Source organism: Enhydra lutris, unplaced genomic scaffold, assembly GCF_002288905.1.
Source record: "Enhydra lutris kenyoni isolate GAN:26980312 unplaced genomic scaffold, ASM228890v2 scaffoldscaffold40, whole genome shotgun sequence".
Taxonomy (NCBI): Eukaryota; Metazoa; Chordata; class Mammalia; order Carnivora; family Mustelidae; genus Enhydra; species Enhydra lutris.
Genome location: NW_019154124.1, coordinates 18,318,731 through 18,338,718, shown reverse-complemented (window position 1 = coordinate 18,338,718; position 19,988 = coordinate 18,318,731). Strand labels below are relative to the sequence as shown.

General features: G+C 41.5%; 1 protein-coding gene across 1 annotated transcript in view; it reads right to left on the bottom strand.

Moving 5' to 3' along the window:
• LOC111155314 (microtubule associated protein 1B) overlaps positions 1-19,988 on the bottom strand; it is a 91,944-nt gene that overhangs the window by 63,504 nt on the left and 8,452 nt on the right. Inside the window, 1 exon segment of the mRNA XM_022515458.1 lies at positions 19,505-19,606. Within this exon segment, the coding sequence (XP_022371166.1) occupies positions 19,505-19,606 (102 nt within the window).

The following is a 19,988-nucleotide window of genomic DNA, read 5'->3' as shown; positions in this document are numbered from 1 at the left end:
TTCATCCTTCTTCACAGGACAACTCTGTTCCAAAGAAACTGGATGCTAAGAAAATGCTGGTGTCTAAATATAGAGAAGTGAGAAACATTAGAAGGGTTTGAAAATCTCTCAAGAAAATTGTGCAGGAACTTTTAAAAATTCTTCCAGTGCTTTGGCAGAATTCAAATAGACTAAAATTCCAGAGCCTGTCTAGTCCAAGTACCCTCAATCTCATCAAAGCTCCCAGGTTCACTCCCCAGGGAGGGGATCGAGCCTGGCAAGAGTCTGCAAAACACTGAGAGCAAAGGATTAGGAAAAAAAGGAAAAAAGGAGGTTGCCACCTTTACTCACTGGAGTAAAAAGGTCACTTCAGAACACGATCTGATTTCTTAAAATTTATTTATTTATTCATTATTTACTTATTTACTTTGCATGGTGGGGGGATGAGCAGAGGGCAAAAGAGACTCATAAGCAGGCTCCACACTCAGTACCCAGGCCCATGCAGGGCTTGATCTCACCACCGTGAGAACCTGGACCTGAGCCAAAATCAAGTCAGGCGCTTAACTGACTGAGCCAAACCAGGTGCCCCACTATCCTGTTTTCTGAAAGTACTTCATTTTTTTTTTTTTTAAGATTTTGTTTATTTATTTGACAGACACAAGTAGGCAGAGAGGCAGGCAGAGAGAGAGGAGGAAGCAGGCTCCCTGCCGAGCAGAGAGCCCAATGCAGGGCTCGATCCCGGAACTCTGGGATCATGACCTGAGCCGAGGGCAGAGGCTTTAACCCACTGAGCCACCCAGGCACCCTGAAAGGACTTCATTTTTGGAGATGAAATATACCAAGAGGTACCTGGCACAGCCTATTAGGTGTCCGCACTATTGTTAGTTAACTCCATTGTACAGACGAGCAAACTGAGGATCTGAGCAATTCAGTTGCCCAAAGTCACAGAGCAGAGTAAAAGCCAGAGCCGGTATCTGAACCCAACTTCTCTGACACAGTTAGTTATTGGTAAATGGCTCCAAAGGAGACAGGACTCCTGCTTCTCAAGTCTGACTACGATTTTCTTCCTATGATTATTTGTGTCGAAGGAGTTCATTGATAAATGATTGATAAAAATTATGTTCTTCCGTGGACTGAGCTCCGGGCTCAAAAATCTCTGAAGTCAGGCCTCTCTCCCTGATTTTTATTTTATTTTATTTTTTTGTCACATGGGAAGGAAACAAAGAGCTTTACCCTGGGATGTAAGGATTGAAACTTTAAACCATCCCTGATCAATGCCATCACGGAAACATTTCCGAGGTTGCTGGGACCCGCCACCTGCACAGCCTCTCTACCCAGCCACGGCTAGTCTTCGCTTTCCTTTCGTGGGGACCTTTCTTCAGCAGAGCCCAGGCCATTATGGGCTTTGAGAAGAATGATATTCCGCTTTTGTAAGAAAAGCCTCAGATTTCCCAGGGGGGCTTTGTGTCCCCAGCTCTTTCACTAATTGACAGAGTGGCGCTACAGAGCACATTTCCATTTACACAGTCGGTACATGTCTGCTTCTACATTCTCAAGTTCTTCCTGTCCCTTTTTTCTCCTTCAAAATTTCTCCTATGAAGTAGGACAACAGTTCCAGTTAACAAAATGAGGTAAAACCAAATTCTCCTCGACGAAAATGAAAATGTCAGGAAGACTTCTCTCTCTCCATGCTAATCCCCTGCTTGACATGCATGCGATGACATCATCCCACAGAAGCGGGAGACAAATGCAATGTCTGCTGTAATCACAGGCTTAATATGCAGGATAAGGGAGGTGGCCGTGGGGTACAGGCAAGCCCTCCCCCACTGGGCCCTGTCTGGGACACAATGGGACCCTCTCATGCAGGGGTGGAGTCTTGCTGAGACAATACAACTGAATCAGGAATCAAAGGACTACCTTGGCCATGGATTCTGCCCTGATTTTCTGATGCAAAGTTTATCTCCAAGTGGCCATTCAAATAAAATGGCATTTTTCCTCATTCAACCAAGTAAAACTGTAGTAGCACAAAAGACAATGTGTAAACACATGAAGCTTCTACTCACAAACATGCGGAAACTCAAGGAAAAAACAAAGCTGTGATTCATACGGTTTTCATATGGTGACAAGAACCAACGCGCCACTTCTTTTAGCGGAAGCCACAGGTTGCAGGAAAGGATTTTCTACAATGCCATCAAGAAGGGAGGGATTTGTATAAACTTGAAATATCTAAAGTCCTTATTAGATGAAGAGAAATGGAAAGATTTGGCTTTAGGGAACTTCATGTACAGAGAACTGATAATGTCATAAAGAAACTGTAAGTTCGAGCAAACTACAGTTCAAGAATACTGTAGATTTTATAGGTCATTTGAACATTACATCAAGAGAATCAGCTTTTTCTGCTTGATTTTCATTTCTTATTCATTTCCTTGAACAGCATGTTCAAAGTTTATCATTAACAAAGATTTTCTCCTTTCTTTTTTTTTAAAGCACTTTTATCTACAAATCTGTTTTTAAAAAGACAGCAGATTTACTAAAGCAAACTATTGGTTTATAGTACAAAATATTTAACCATTATTTAGAGTAAATGAGGTATGCTGCTTACCGCGAAACCAATCAAGCGTACCAGCGAATTTGTTTTGTAGAAATGATGTGTAATTCTCTGTTAAAGATACGATTTTGAAGTGAATTCCAGACGCTCGAAGGGTACTACATTCTACAAGCACTACAGACTTTCACAAATGAAGATTACATCATTTACTTATTACTTTGGGGGAGAATTAGGAAGGCTGGTGGGGTTAATACGATGGCAGAATGAGGAGCTAAATATATTCTTACCCAAATCTGTGAATTTTTGAAATATTCATGAAAATAAATCCAACTGGAAAAGCTGGCTCTGGTGGTCTAAAGGAAAGACATAGCCATATGCTGAAAGGTATGGGTTCGGTGGGGGCAGGAAGAGCCACATCGACACAGTTTTGAACTCTCTAGAGAGGACATACATTAACAATAGCTAACGCTTATAGAGCACTTAACATGTTCCAGCCATTCTCCTAATGCCTTCCATGACGTCCACCAAATTTTCACGAACTGTCTATACCTGCAGCCCAGAGAATTTAAACAGGAGGTGGAACCCACATCTGAAGGTAGGCACTGCAGGTCCTGAGCCTCCACTCTTTGCCATTCTGCCAGACTCCGAGAAGGTTAGAAAACTTCTGACTCTCTCTCTTCCTAGTGAGTTTCTTGCTGAAGGATAACTGTTCCCTCCACTCCCCCTGCTCCCCACCTCTCCTGTACCCCCTCACCTTCAGAACACAGCAGAGACTGGCCCTAGAGGAAAACCACCATCCAGCACTACCACCTGAGTTGGAGGGCTTCTCGGGAAACACGCTGGTAAGTACAAGAAGAGATGAAGAGCTCAGAGAGGAGGACAAGCTGGTCTGTGGTCTTTCTCCCATCTTCCTTGTACAAAGAAGTACTGTAGATCCCTCTAATTCTCTAGCAGAGGCAGAAGCTCTGACAAGGAACCATCTCTTCCCAGGTGAGCAGATCAATGCATGTGGGACCACAGACAGGGGCTGGGGCATGTGCACCTAAATCTGACTTACAGGTTCTAAGTATGAAATAGTGAAAGCACCAGGATCCAAGCGGGCAGTGAGAGCAGCTAAGCAGTCCCAACAAGCCTCCCTGTTAGCAAATGCTGAGTCTGGGCAGACCTCTCCCTGTGTTAGAAGGAGAAAATAAATATTAAAAAGTGGAACCTTTTAAAAGATTCTGCAGCACAAGAAAAAAATGAACATTGTCTTAAGGTTTCATGGTAAACCCCATCTCTAAATAAGACTTTTGCTAGGGAACAAAGTAAAATTGTTCGAAGTGATACTTGGTATCTACAAAAGATGGTAGACCTATGAGAGGGCAGAGAACAATGAGAACAGACTGAGCTGAATGCCAGGCAGAGATTTAAGGAGAAGCCCGTGAAATCAACAAAAGGAATCGCAGGAAAGACATAATGCAAGGGCAGAACTGAAGACTGTGTCCAAGGAAGTAAGGAGCAGAATGATCACTGCAGAATACTGATGGCGATGGACAGTGCAAACCTGTGTCCAAAGATAGAAGAGAAAATCTGAGACCAAGGATGAGCATTAAAGACAGTTCTACAATAAGAATTATACATGTTCTTAAGGTTGAACTCAGAAGAACAGGAACAGAAACAATGAAAAGGATAAAGGGAAAAGAACTTCACTACTTGAAAAAGGCTGAAGTCTGCAGACCAAAAGAGTTCGGACCATTTTGGGAAAAGAATAATGAGAAATACTTGTATCTCAACATTTATTTACAACATATACAGAGACAGAAGAGTAGCCAAGGTTTGGGAGGGAGCCACAGACGGAAAGTTAATCTGTCTGCAACGGGATTTTTCACACCTCCATAATAAAACCTGTATAGCACAAGAAAGTCTGTTCTTTATTGGACTTAATGGTGAAGTTGTGTTTTATTTTTTCCAATAAGGGGCACTGGTTTCAGACAATATCTGGGCTATTGGCTTCGGTCATATCCTACAAGTTACAGGAGAAGTATTTTTACAAGCAAAAGTCAAGATGTTCGATAAATCCTCAAGTAGGACCAAGAAATACCAATCGCCACGGAAGAGAAGTAGTTGCTTAAACCAGAAGGCAAACAACAAATGATCAGAGATGTGATGCGAGAAGCTGCTTATGAATGCTCTGAATAAAAGAAACATAGTACGAGATGGTTGGCTAACAGAGCCTTGACAGCCACCAAGGATCCCTGAAGTGGGCACAGGGAAGATGCCAGGAGAAGGTATGGAACCTCTAAGCATCAGGTACCAAAAGTACGCTCCAGAGGGACTCAGGAACCATAATTAGGTCACAGCACAAACCTTCGAATTCTGATCCAGAAATTTTGGCTGCCTCACTTCTCTATCATCGGGACTTTTCCGGGGTAGCATATTTGTAATTAGTCCCATGCTTTTAAGAAGCCAGTGAACATTCAGCTAGTCCTCTTTTACTTTCGTTCTCCCTTCAGAACAAAGTGGTAGAATCTTTACAAGAAGGTTTGTATCTTCAGAGAAATATTTTTAAATCACATCTGTGTAATTGTTCTTCTTCCTAAGAAACACACTACTATAACCTCACATTGATCTCTGTGAAATTCAAGAAATATTGGTACACTCTAGAACCCATAACACTAGGCAGAACTGCATTAAAAGGGAAACATATATACAATGTACAATGTCTTATATATAAAAAAGCATTCATCACAAATCTCAAGTGTGAAGTTCTCTCACTTTTCCCTTACTCGATCAGTTTCCTCTTTTACATCCCTATATAGCACCGTATTCTCTCCCTTGCTACTTAACACAGACTGTGATACGTATCTGTATGACTATTTGATTAATGTCTACCTCCTTACCTTGACTGTGAGCTCAGTGGGAGATGAGGTAGAAACTGTGGATATACTCAGTTTGCTTATTTGATGCTGTACCAGATCCCATGAAACAAGCAATATATACTTGTAGAAAAAAATAGACTGAATGTACATGTTTTCACTCACTATTCAGCCAAGCAAGTTACTGTATCCTAAGAATTCCAAAGAACTTTATACAAATAACACATCTTGGCTTTACACATTAGCTATGTTTATCAACTTGACATACAAGCCATTCTTTTTCACTATAGGTTAATAGTCTATCACAGAATATTAAATATAATATAAAAGACATGTAGAAATAATAAAACTTAAATACATAAATGCTAAGTAATTTGTCCAGAGGAGCCTAAATCCGCTTAGCAGCAGAAGTGGGATTAGAACTTAGATTTTCTACCCCCTACCCCCAACCTTCCAAAGGTTCTGTCCTTTGTCAAGACACCGGCTCTTAACCAGAAATTCTAGTTTGCCCAGACCTTGAAAGTAATTGATAGTCTATAAATAAACATTTTGCCACACCTCAATGTTGAAAGGAAATCCATAATAAAGAAATTGTTTGCTATATAAATAATTGGTGCAAATTTTCAGACGTCTTATGCAGCTTATTTTTCAAACCAAGGAGCTAATTATAGTTTCTCAAACCGCTAACACCTCATCATTCTCTGTCATCCGAGTTCTAAGCCAGTACTATATGCCAGGCAACTTGCTAAATGTGGTAAAGATACCAAGGGGCATTAACCTAAGGCCTCCTTAGTTCCATGGTTAAGAGATACCACTCAATTCCAATTGGAAAAAAGTCATTTCTGGAAAGTAGAGTCCCAAAAGATTAAAAATCTAGTCCTACGGTTACCTGATTCAAGACCTTTGGTCTCCATGTTTCCCATTCTCAGACCTACTCAAAGTAAGTTTTTGTTTGGTTGTTTTTTCTTTTCTTTCCTTTTAAGTTGTAAGTTGGAACTTGGTGAGGGGGGCCAGATAAGTAATGTCATATTTTTAATGAGTCTGCTCACCAAGCATAGAAAATCCATTTGCTGGCTAAAGGATTCCAGCAACAGAAGTTTCTATCTGATGATGGAATCGTAGTTCTAAATAACCTCGGAATGAGTCAATTTGCCAAATTATTTCCTGTATATTTATACGCTGGAATGTTATTTCAAAGGCTCCAAAGAGTCTCTGTTCTATGTATAAAATAATAAAACAAAAATAAAGCACAGAATAATAATATGTGTAACTAATAGATAATGCAATGCTCCTTTTAAAAAGCAGACAACTATCTCCCTCGAGGTTTTATAATAACCCAAACCGCCATTATTTGTAGCAAAGAAGGCTGTAATTGGAGAGTACAGAGCAAAAACTAAGAAAAAGGGGAAGAAGAGGAGAAGAGAAACAGGAGGGAAATAGGTGACATGAAGGGGACGGGGGCATGAGTGATCCAGATGAGAAGGCAACGGAAAGACAGGAGGTGAACCCACGTGAAATGTCCCTTTTTCATCAACAGATACTGACTTGGATGAGCTAAGTCTTCTTTAAAAGGAAATGATGTTTTTGAAATAATATAAAAGCAAAAGCATTCTCTCTCTCACACACACACACACACATACACACACACACACACCCCTAATTACATATGCACATGCAAATATCCACACAACTCTTAGCCACACAGCCTGTCTGTTCCTAGGATCTACAGCTATTCTGGACAATCTGAAAGTGCAGGAAATAAGCTTTTAAAAATCATCTCACTTCATAAACACCTGGGTGGCTCAGTCTGTTGGGCACCTGCCTTGGGCTCAGGTCATGATCCCAGAGTCCTGGGATCGAGCCCTGCATCGGGCTCCCTGTTCAGCTGGAAAGCTGCCTCTATCTCTCCCACTCCCCCTGCTTGTGTTCCCTCTCGCATTGGGTCTCTCTCTGTCAAATAAATAAATAAAATCTTTGAAAAATAATCATTATCATCATCCCACTTCTCATTTCTCTCACCACTTGGTTGGGTTTTTGTGTTTATTGCTCATCAGGAGGGAGAGGGTACAATGGAGAAGACAATGATCTCTTTTAAAAAATAAGTTTACACATACAAGAGATACAGGCAGTAGGAAGGCGAAATGGTTGGGACTTAGAAGTGGGGGACAGCGGTTGTGCATAAAACAGGACAATGTAAACACAGCAGGCACATTGCAAACTGAGATTCTTCTTAAAGCTACCTAGAGAATTGCCGCAGTCTGTTTCTCTACAGCAGTTCGAGGTCCTTTTACGATATCTAGAACCAATGACTCTTTTTCTAAAGCAGTGTGACGGTCAGGGCTATCTGGTGTTCTCTATAGAAATGAAGTCATACCTATATGGATATGACCCTCCGGCCAACTCAGTATAAATGGTTTGCTCATTAATGTTTCAGTAATAAGAACTCACTTCTAAACAGCAAAGCCCCCACTTGGGCGGTGTAGTCACCACTAGCAGTCACGATGAGGACCTGAGGCCCAGAGGACTTTCTTCCTGAATCCTCCAAGAAAGGCTCAGTTAGATCATTCTACAGCTGGGTTCCACGGAAGGGAAGAGAGTGGGTCTCTCTTGACTGTGCTCCCATACAAAGCCAATATCTGCCCAATGAGTGCAATGACTTTTTTTTAAAAGCTACCTTTGAAACTACCACTTACTTTGCAGGAAAAATGAGTAACTGATCTCTAGGGGATGATCTCTAGTTTAAGCACATCCTGGGCTCTCATATAAATTTGGTTTAGAAATTCTAAGTACATTCTAAGTAAATTTGAGGTGTTCCTAGAACAGAAAGGACTGTATTACTGGATTCTGGATTCCAACACTTAAAAAGATAATAATCACACAAGGAATTCTTGGCAACCCTCTCTTAACAAGAATATTTGATGAAGCAAACCACCATTCTTCTCATTCATAAAGAGAGTATCATGAATGTTGTTCTACATATTTTAGCTCATTCAGGTTTTAGAACACTCTGTAAAGGTTGCTGTAAAAATATTAGTAGGTTGTAGTGAGTGAATTCAACTTTCTTTGCCAACATGACCATATTAGATAGAAGACAAACTGAAAATGTTACCTTAAAGGTACTAGATACCAACAGTCAATCATATGATGCATTACCATAAAAATCACTTTTCCTTCTGTATAATCATGGCTTTCTGATAATGATTACCTGCACACAAGTTGTACACTGTCAGTAATGACTTGGTTTGAGCTTCACTTCCCATGGGCATTCATATCTACATGCACTGACTTGTTAGATTACATTGTGCTAATTGGTGGTTTGCATGACAAGATGTGCATAGCTGATCATGCTTATTAAAATGCAGGCCATTCTCAATTGTCTGTAACAAATGGTGTCCCTGACACTTTTAACACACTCTACCGACAGATGAACTCATGAGGTTCAATCTTCAGCCTCTTTCCAAAGATCTGTGAATAAGTAGCTAATCTAAGGCTTAATATGGAAATTCTAATTTCAATGGAAAAAAAAATGTAGCTGTTTCCTATTTGGCATTATGCAGCTAAAACACTCGTGAATTTGACTTTTGAAATACTTTCCATGCAGGTGTTTGGCATTGTGCAAAAACAATTTAAGTTTTGTCTTATTTGGTTTATCTGCAAGGTAAAGACAGATGGGAAAAGCCAAGGGCCAAGAATTCCCACTGGGAAATCAATCTAAGTGTCACAAAGCTGTGTATGTCCCCCTAAAATTAATCCTAGCAGATGGGACACACAGATTTTCTAAACCAAATTCTTCTCATTGATATTTTAAAAGCTGGATTAAAAACCATTTTAAGCTAAACAGGGAAGAGGACAAATTCTCCTCTACATGTCAGTGTCGAGGCAATTTAGGAAAAATTCAAGGAAACATGGAATATAAAAAACTGGAAGGGACTCAGAGATCACTCAGTCCATACTCTCCCAAACTGTGTTCTATAGAAATCTAGATCCCTGGGAAAGTGATGGTCAAAGTGACTAGTCAAATAGCATAAGGAAACGTATGGTTATACAAAATTAAACAAATTATTTACATACTTTATGGCTATCCAAAAATAAGACCTCATGTGCCATAGTTCCCAGACTTACTTCACCGTGGACTTCTTCTCCACTGACCATCTATTGTTTTACAAAACCATCGGCTGGCAGAACAAAGTTCCAGATATGCTCATCTAGTCTTTTCCAGATACCTTCATCTAGCGACTTTTCAGGGGGCTACATGGGCCACAATACTCTCGGGCGCCCCACAGGCGCAGCATGAGGTCAGGCTTCGAGGACTCTCTGTACAGGGGAGAGGCCTGGGAAACAGCTTACAACAGACATCCCCTCACTGCTTCTCTGGATATGGGGACAACTGAGTCAGGTGCTTTCCATCTCCAAAGGGCCCATTTTAGCCTCGGAGCACTGATCATTTACTGCAGATTTATTTTCATAAAATCTTTCCCTTTCACAATCTCTCCCAAGTATCTTCCAAGTCTACCAATGGACAATTTTTCAGTGTTCAGAGAAAACAAGTTTTGAGTTCAGCAGCTTTTTTCTCATGTGCTTTCAGAGGGGGTGAATCCTTAAAAAGGCAAGGCAGTCTTTTCATAATTAAACTAAAGGGCTAACTCTGGTAAGTATGGAGGTTCCTCAAAAAGTTGAAAATAGAGCTACCCTATGACCCAGCAATTGCACTACTGGGTATTTATCCCAAAGATACAAATGCACCTGCACCCCAATGTTTATAGCAGCAATGTCCACAATAGCCAAACAATGCAAAGAGTCTAGATGTCCATTAACAGATGAATGGATAAAGAAGATGTGGTGTGTGTATTATATATATATATATATAATACACACACACAATGGAATACTATGCAGCCATCAAAAAGCGAAATCTTGCTATTTGCAACAACATGGATGGAATTAGAGAGTATTATGCTAAGCGAAATAAGTCAATCAGAGAAAGACAATTATCATATGATCTCTCTGATATGAGGAATTTGAGAAACAAGACAGAGGATCATAGGGGAAGGGAGGGAAAAATGAAACAACACAAAACCAGAGAGGGAGACAAACCATAAGAGACTTAATCTCAGGAAACAAACTAAAGGTTGCTGGAGGGTGGATGGGAGGAATAGGGCGGCCAGGTAATGGACATTGGGGAGGGTATGTGCTATGATGAGGACTGTGAATTGTGTAAGACTGATGATTCACAGACCTGTACCCCCGAAACAAATAATACATTATATGTTAATACAAAATGAATAAATAAATAACAAAAACAACAAAAAAATAAATTAAAGGGCTTAACTTAACATGTAGCTCCACACTAGGGAAAAGTTAATTCAGTTTGGATCCAAAATTCCTGGTCACAAGGAGAATCCAGTACCTTAGGTCTCAATGTGCACAGGTTAGTACAATTTTGGTGCACATTTTTATGCATGTGTACCTTTTAAAAATAGCCTGAACTAACGGAATTTACAGAGGGATCCTCTCCCAAAATTCCCATTTGGCACATACTATACACTCACTTCTGTTAGTTATCTTATTTCCACATTCAGTTGTAAATAACTCTCAGGCCAGGATTACTTACACATCTTCTGATGGCCTCCAGAGTCGGGAACTCAAACAATGTTTTGCTGCAGAACTACTTACATAGATATGTAATGACGGATTGGCTCAGAATAAGGCACCTTCTAAAAAGACATACCGTATACTATGAAAAGGTCATCTTCTCTCCAATAAATCAGTTTATGATAAGAAATCCCTCCCCACCTCCTTCCCTTCCCTCATGCTTGGTCACAAACATTAAAAAGGGAGGCATTCCAGCAAGCAATTTGCACAAGTCTCCCTGGTCTTTTATAGACATCAAACCCCAGGAGAGTCTAGAAGGCCAAACACAATGCTCCCGATGGCTGAGAAGCTTAGAATGAATGTTGTTGGCTCAGGCTACAAAATTCATTCCATCTTCAGCTTCACTGCCCTCAAGTTAACCACCCCAGATGTGCCATTTCCACTGACTGCCATTTCACGAACCAACAAGCACCATGTATATGGAGCCGTGTGCTTGGGGCTAGGTACACTAGAAAAGGGGGTCCCTCTGGGGAGCAGCAGTTCCTTCCCTAGACTTTCCATGGGAGATGCAAACAAAGAATCCGAGAATTGGGTCCAAAATGCTCAATTATGGCTCATCTACTGACAGTCTCCAATGCCAACCTGTTCGATTAAGAAAGGGCTGGTAAAGGACAGGTTCGGAGAACTTTGGGTAGTCTTTCATCTGAGCCCGTCAGGAAATTAACCCCGCAGGGCAATTTTTAGAGGCAACCTCAGTGGGAGTCTTTAAAATGGGGTGCGGTACAACTGCAGAGAGTAGAACACTGCCTGCCCTAGGCTTGCAGTGTTTATTTTTAATTAGGTAATTTTATGTTTAAATCCTGTGTAGTCTCTTGGCACATTTTCCGTAAGCCGACCTCTCGGCGGTCCTCACTGTAAGCAGGTCTTTAACACACATCGGAATACATTATAAAAAGACCATGATTTTTGTCTTGTGTTCATGTTAATTTCTGCAGTGCCTCTGGGCCATTTTTAATTGTGCTCCCCAGGGGTGCTTCTCACTTTCTCACATTTCTCTAGGACCAAGGAAATCTGACTTCACATGCAACAGAAATTACCCTTAGACCACAGAGAGAAAACAAAAGGCGTAAGCCCGGGAGTATGATGTTTGAGGATACTTGATGGTTGCCTAGGTAGTATTTAATTAGCCCTGGGTTGTGGCTGGGGGCGGGCAGTGCTGGTACCTGGGTAACCTTTGTCATTATGACTAACACTGCTGTTGAACAATCCAAATGCAACGCTTGTTATGATCTCCAGTCTCACCCCTTGTCTTCTGTAAGGATTTGAGTAAATCTGCTTCTTTCTCCTTCCCTCGCTCTTTCGCTGTCTGTCTCACACATGCACTTTGTAAATTAAGAAAACACTCTGTTAGTGTTTTTTAAAGTCGTGAATGATACATTTTTCCCAAGCCACTATCCACAGTGGAATACCTCATTCTTCCCTACATCCCTGGACAATTCCCTGCCTCATAATAAGCACTAAAAAATACTCCTTGCCATTTATTTAAAGCAATCTGTTAGTTCACGCTTTATTCCTCTACTTTCACCCTTATTTCCAGCAAGCAAGACAAGAAAAAGCAAAGGGACTTGCTGGACTTGCTGGATGGTTTGTGGGCGCTGTGCTTTAAAAAAAAAAAAAAATAGAAAATAAAAAATAATAAAACTAAAAAATTTTAAAAATAGAAAAACAAACAAAACAACAATAAATCTCTACTGCCAAAAAAGAAAAAAAGTGGGCTTTCTCTGCTCTCTGGAAGTGAAGACAAAAGCGCTAACGTTCAGCAGGAGAGGCCGTCCTTGGTTGGCGATGTTAACAGCTGTTCTGAAATCCACTTAGCTGGATTGAATGGCAGGGTTATTGACATTCCCCAAAATGGCTACTGGGCCCAGGGAGCCACTTTGCTCCAACCTTCCTGCCGGGTGTATCTATGCTGAGTGGTTTCACAGGGCCCATTAGGAACCACCTCAGAACCATTACAGCCAGCAGAGTAAAACATTCTTTTTACTCTAGAAAAAAAAAAAAAAAAAAAAAAGTGAGATGAATAGGTATTTCCAGGGTGGTCTGAAGGAGCCGTCATTAACAGCCCTGAGGAGTGAAGGCACAGGAACACGGCAATGAAACACCGTGGTATTCCTCTCCGTTGGCCACACCTACACCAGAAAAAAAATCACCCTAGTGTGTGAGCAAAATATAAACCTTGCAGGAGGGATGCCTTGTGTTGCACACACTACAAAATTCCGGTTCTTCACCACACAAAGCTCGGCCCTTCCACTGTTTCAGCTAAATGCAGGTGGGGGTGACCAGGCCATTCCGAGCTCCACACTCAGGCTGCACCAGTGTGAATGGGAGCAGTGGAGCGGGAGCTGGGGCAGCAGGGCCTGCCGGTTCTCCACCAGCCAACCACAACCCGGTGTGAAGGCTGAGGGCAGGGGGCAAGTGGGAGAAAGGCCAGTGGTTTGCATGAAAATGGGAGCTCCCTTCCCAGGCACACACATTGACTTCAGTGGATGTTAAACACAGGTCTGGTTGCTTCCACAAAATAAGACTCTGTGTTTGTGGTTTTCTTCTCCTACCAGGGTTCCTCCCATAATCTTGGAGGATGGTGCAGTGAGAGAAGATGAACCCTGTGGGCCTGTGGGTGAGCGTCTGTATCTATGCATGTGCCACGTGAGTGAGAAAGAGAGAGAGAGAGAGAGAGAAGATGAAGTATTTGCTTTCCGTCTGAAATCACAGGTTCCCTGAGGGTTAAGTCAACCTCCTGAACACAACTAAACGTGTATTTGTGTGCTTTATTGTTTGAAGGTTGGGAATGGGGCTGAAAACACATTCATTACTCACTGTCATAGAGCAGTTGACGCATTCTAGGCACATACAATTAAGCTATAATTCTGTACGACAGACTAAACATACAAGTCTAGACTGACAGAGAAGGCAACTAAAAATATTCTTAGGCCTCTTCTAAGAGCACTTCAGCATTTTCTTATCATTCTACTGGTAAATATTGTAAAACCTTGCCTCATTAATGTCAAAGGGAGTAGAGGATTCACACGACTTAAATTAGAAAGGCTTGGTTTTAATGCTCTGTCAAAAACCAATCTAGAGGCCAGATATTTTTAGCAGTCACACCACACAAATCTAAGGAACCTCAGCTGAGTGGTTTGTGTACCTTCCAAAGAAAGGGCATGGGTTTTTAAGCAGAATCACCCACAGACACACTACAAAACCAGTCACATTTTACGAAGATCTTTGTGAGTGTGATAGTTCCTAAATTATAAAACTATTGACAAAATGTAAATATGCCAAGTCTTACTACTGATTCCATTGACTAAGAAAACAAACCACCAGAAATCTCAGCTTCTTAAAATTGGCAAGGTCTATGGCCATTTGTTGATTGGAGAGAGAACCAAGTACTTGAATGGAGGGAAAGAAGTTACCCAGGGATGGATTACCACAGCGAGAAAGCACTCTAGCACGCTCCCTGACATCAGCAATCTTGGCGTGGGCACCATAGGACCATTTTACAAATGGTCTCCAACACTGTGCAAAGGTTCTACTATGTCAGCATCTTAACACATTGTCTCCTTTTTGCTCTCACGCTCAAAGGACCTTCCTAAACACAGTCGTACAATGTTGCTGCCCTCAGCTACTTGTTTTCTGATAATACTGGGGCAATTGTTTCTCTGAAAAACATCTTCGATTATAAAAATTTTATAATCAAATTTATATTTATAAATATATAATTTATAAATAAACAAATTTTATAAATATATAAATATATTAATTAAATTTATATAAATATAAATAAAATTTATAAATACATCAACTTATATAATTTAGAAAACAAATTTTAATATTGTTACAAAAAGGAAGCCAGCCAATATCTAAAGCCAGTATTTCCCACAGATAATAATAATCAGCAAACACCCAACTCAAATCCATTTTCAACAAAACGGGCATTTTGAACACTAACTTATATTTACTTTTTTTTACTACGTGACAAAGCACTATTTCAAGATCTTTACATGCCCATTAACTCATTTGACCCTCATGAAGTTTCTGTGAGGTAGGAGTGACTGTCCCTATTTTAAAGACACTAACACTGAGGCATAGAATGATTAAGTAACTTACCCAAGATTTTACAGCAAATAAACGTCAGCTAGGATCAAAACTTTGGTAGCTTAGCTCCAGAATATCCACTTTTTTTTTTTTTTTTTTTTCAGAATATCCACTCTTAATCATCATGCTATGTTGGTGGGGAGGATTTGGGTTATCAAATTTGTAAAATTACTTTAATAGGCAGAGAGAAGTGGCAAATGATGGAAAAAAGAAAATTGAAATTAATTTTCACTCTGCTGTCCCTTGCTCTGGGATTGATTCGTACTTGTTTGTTTTGAAATGATGCCTAACACAAATAATCTTAGGGTACTTCTTAGAAACCCTAGGAGATATCCTTCTTTATTGTTATAATAATAGATCTAAAGTTACATTAGGAAGAAAAGAAAATTAGGAATAGAGAATTCAATAAATGCTATACGGCATGGTAAGCCTAGCTCTACTCTTGTGGTGAGACTTACAAAGTGATTCTCAGCCAACGAGATTAAGGTAGAAAACACATTATATAATATATAAAGACTTCTGAATTCATAAATGTGAGGAAACAAGATGATGGCTCTATTTTGAAAAGACTCTATTATTGGACATTCCTGGAGTAAAAGACTGGAGAGGATTCATGATGGAGTACCTAACCTTTTCTCGCAAGACAACTAGTCTTGCTAGACCCCAGCTTACATGTGGCCACGTTTGCCTTTACAACAGGGCAAAGCAGCAGACCAGCCCTGGGCACAAAGCAGGTATTTGTTGAGTGACCTATAGGCAAGACGATGCTGCAACAGGTTCCAGAGAGTAAAAGATGGCCCGGATGATTGATGAGCTCCAAACTAATAGTATGCCAGAGTTGGGAGGCATAGCGATCCCAGGACTCCATTCTGGGAAACCCCGGGTTAACCACTGCCTCACCATTCATATGATCCGACCCCCACCTCAAACAGAGAAAGCACTCCTATCCCAGATTCCTGTTCCAAGGATATTTTTGTTCAAGCTGAATAAATCTTCCAGAGTGGGCTTGCATGAGACCTGCAATCCTGAAGAAAGAGGCCAGCTGAATCTCAAAATCATGTTTAAAAATGAGTACAAGAGGTAAACTAGTATCAGACAACACAAGAGCTGGAGCCACCTGCATGATCTGTCGGCCGCCTTGGAGGCTACCGCCAGTGTTTGATACGTGATCTCCAATGCTTCCAAACAGCAACAAAGGAATAACAACATAAGCAAAAAAACAGATAAAAGAGCAGCACCCCTAGGGGCGCCTGGGTGGCTCAGTCGGTTAAGCAGCTGCCTTCAGCTCAGGTCATGATCCTGGGGTCCTGGGTCGAGCCCCACATCGGGCTCCCTGCTCTGTGGGGAGCCTGCTTCTCCCTCTCCCTCTGCCTGGCACTCCCCTTGCTTGTGCTCTCTGTCAAATAAATAAACCTTTAAAAAAAAAAAAAAGAAAGAAAGGAAAGAAAGGAAAGAAGGAAGCGAGCAACCCTAGCTCCTAATCTCTCTGTGTCGGGGAAGACCATGAATATTTGACTGTAACTCACTGGCCTAAAAAACCCAACCAAACACAAACTGTTTGGACAGGATGCCAAGCACAGGAGTGTCTGCCAGTCCTCATGTGAGTGCCGGATGCCCCCCCCACCACCATCTCCCAAGCAGACAGTGACTATGTGGGATTTGTCCATCACTGTGTGTTCGCCCACCCTCCCGCATAGTGCCTGGCACAGTGTGGGTGCTTATTTAATTATTTCCTAACTGACTGACTGAACGGCTTTATGTGTTTAATGAATCCATCCTTCACCTTCACCTAGAATCTTGAAACTCTAAACATAGAGGTTCAGCTAACTCCCGTTAGGGAGCCTGAGGTGCAGACATGAGTTCCTCCAAAATTTCAGGGAATGGGGAGGAGACCCACTTATACTTGGACCCACTTGGACCCATCAGACTTGGATCCACTTAATAAAAACAGACTTCAAATTTCCCCTAAAACCTAGACCTGTTTGTTCAGGAAAAGCTAAAGGTTTCTTTGGGTCTAATCCAGTGAGCCTGCCATGTCCACTCACCCCCATTCTGCACCCATGTCTGCCAACAGGATATCCCTTTCCTCTAAAACACACTTACTTACCTGAAACGGAATCTGACATGTGCTTCCCTCATCAATTATAGTCTTGGTTAGAAACCTGCATGTCACTCTGAACACTCCCCACACAGGGGCAATACTCCTGGTGGCTCTGTTCTGGATGTTCAGTCCTCATGGGGAGGCCCAACCCTGCACAGTGCACACTTAGGCTTAAAAGGGAAGGTCCTAGGGGCACCTGGGTGGCTCAGTGGGTTAAGCCTCTGCCTTCGGCTCAGGTCATGATCTCAGGGTCCTGGGATCGAGCCCTGCATCGGGCTCTCCACTCAGCAGGAAGTCTGCTTCCCTCTTTCTCTCTGCCTGCCTCTGCCTACTTGTGATCTCTGTCTGTCAAATAAATAAATAAAATTAAAAAAAAAAAAAAAAAGGGAAGGTCCTCACACCCACCCTTCTCAGAGTCAGCAAGAATGGGAGGACAGATGTCATGTCCAAAGGCCCACCTCTAGACATAGCCTCTAGCACAGCACTGCTATCCAGCTAGGAAGGTAACAGGAAAGAGTAGGAAAAGGAGGGCAAACAAAGGACCCTGGGCCAAAGTGATGGTTTGGAGGACCTGCCTTTCCTAGTCCACAAGAGTAATCTTAGGGCCTTTGGTCCAAACATGGTAAATTCTCCATCAGTTCTTGCAGCCTTTCATTTTGCCATATACAGCTGTCATTCCACCAAGTCAATCCAAGGATGAATGAACATAATGGGAACCACATGATTTGTTTACCCCAAAAAAAAAAAAAAAAAAAAAGGTAGCTTTACAAACATTCTTAGTAAGAAAGCCAGAACAATCCACAGAGAAAGGATGAAAACTTGCCTTTTACATTTTGAAACATGTTGGGAAAGGGTACCTCTTTTGTTTTTATTTTTGTGAGATGTTTTTAAAAGTTATGGAGATGTGCAAGACATAAAAACACAACACGATAGCGCCCGAAGCAACCGTATACTGTACCTTTACTTCAGCCAGTCAAGTGCTATCTGATAGTCTCTGGATCATTCTCTCTCTCTCTTTTTTTTCCCCCAAAGCAAAGTTACTTAAAAGCTGATTTTTCACGTGGCATTGCAGCGAGTTAACCTTGAACGAACCAGCTCCCCGCTACATTTTTCTGAGCACATTTACTCAGTTCCATGCTTGAAAGCAACACTCACTTGGACAACGGAAATGTATGGGATTGCATTCTAATATCAAACTCAAAGAGAAGATCTGCGACGGTCTCATGGGCAGATTGCTGCGGCCAAGTGTGATTCACAAAGCCATGACATTGGAGAAGTGGTTTCAAATCCCGGTATGTAGAAGGCTAATGGAGTATGATGTAATCAATCCGAAACAGGCGGAACCCCATCCTGGCTTTATACCAATGCCAATAAAATTAGAATCATACAACAGAATCATGTAGACAGAAATGAGTTTTCTCTACTCTACATGAAAATTTAAGTGGTATCCAAGAAATAAAATGCAATACAGTTGTCTGTGATAGATCAATGGGAGAGATTTTGAGAAACACAGGTTGGGAGACTTTCTGCGCCAGAACCTCTGATCATAATCTTCAAAGGTGACCAAGATGGAGAACTACGGGTCACTGCTCACAAGAGGGAGATAAGGTGGGCCAGTCTCACCACAGCCCCAGGCCTAGAGGCAGAGGTCGGCATACATCCCTACTGAGATGGCAGGCTACTGGTAGCATTTCCACATATAACCAGTGTTTGAGTCCTTACCTTGACTCTGCAGTATTCTTTTCCATCTCTGAAAAAAAGGCTATTTTAATAGCAGTTTGGAATTTCCGACTCTTTTACCCACGCCAAGAAAAGTGGGTGACAATGCAATGATGAAATGATGAGCTGTATTTCATTTTGAAATGGAGAGGTTTCCTTTTTCTAAGGAGGGAAGGAGGCTGTAGCATTCTGGGGGTGAAAGGCCATCCAATTTATATTCATAGCTTTATTTGAATAAAATTAATGTGTAAATAGTCTGCAATCCCTTGAAGTCAAACAGTACAGTGAGATATGAAAAAAAAAATGTACCCCAGAACTTTAAAACTTTTCACTAAGAAACCATAAAATAAATAACCCCACACAGTGATAACTTGGAATTGACTTTCTGAAAATGTTGCTTCTGGCTAACCTAGTTGATAATAACAAATACAGAGAAACATTTAGCAATAAGAGGAAAGTCTTTTTGATACCCCAGGCAAAGCTTTCCAGTCACGGGCCTGTTCCCCGGTCCTTTCAAAGTCTAGGGTGACTAACACCGAACCAGAGCCTCACCTGGGACTTCAGGAGAGAATCTTGCAGAGTGTCGAGACACAAAAAGTTTCAGTTCTTGGTCCAGGTTGCATTCAATCAGGTTTGTGTCCCATGATCGGATTCCTAAGGAGGGAGAGGAAGAGAATTGACAGAGTTCCAGTTAGTCATTTCAGAGTGGCTTGGAAAACATCACTGTGACATTTCTCAGGCTTTACGGGAGGATGTGGAAACTTCTTTTCTGAAGAGCCTGGTGGCTAGCAGTAGATGCCCACAAAATGGGAGGGCTGGGGAGGTCTCCCTACCAGGCCACAAGAGAGGGATAACTAGCAGTATGGACTGAACTTCTGCCCCTCATAAAATGTAAATGCAGCTTTTCTGGGAGAGTAAAGAAAACAGTTATTAGGAAAATGACAGCCTTTACTCCAAGGAGGCAATAGAAAGGACAGGAGGGTGGTTAAGTTCCATAGGAGTGAGGAGGCTTCCAGATCATCTCTAGCCTTCCCAG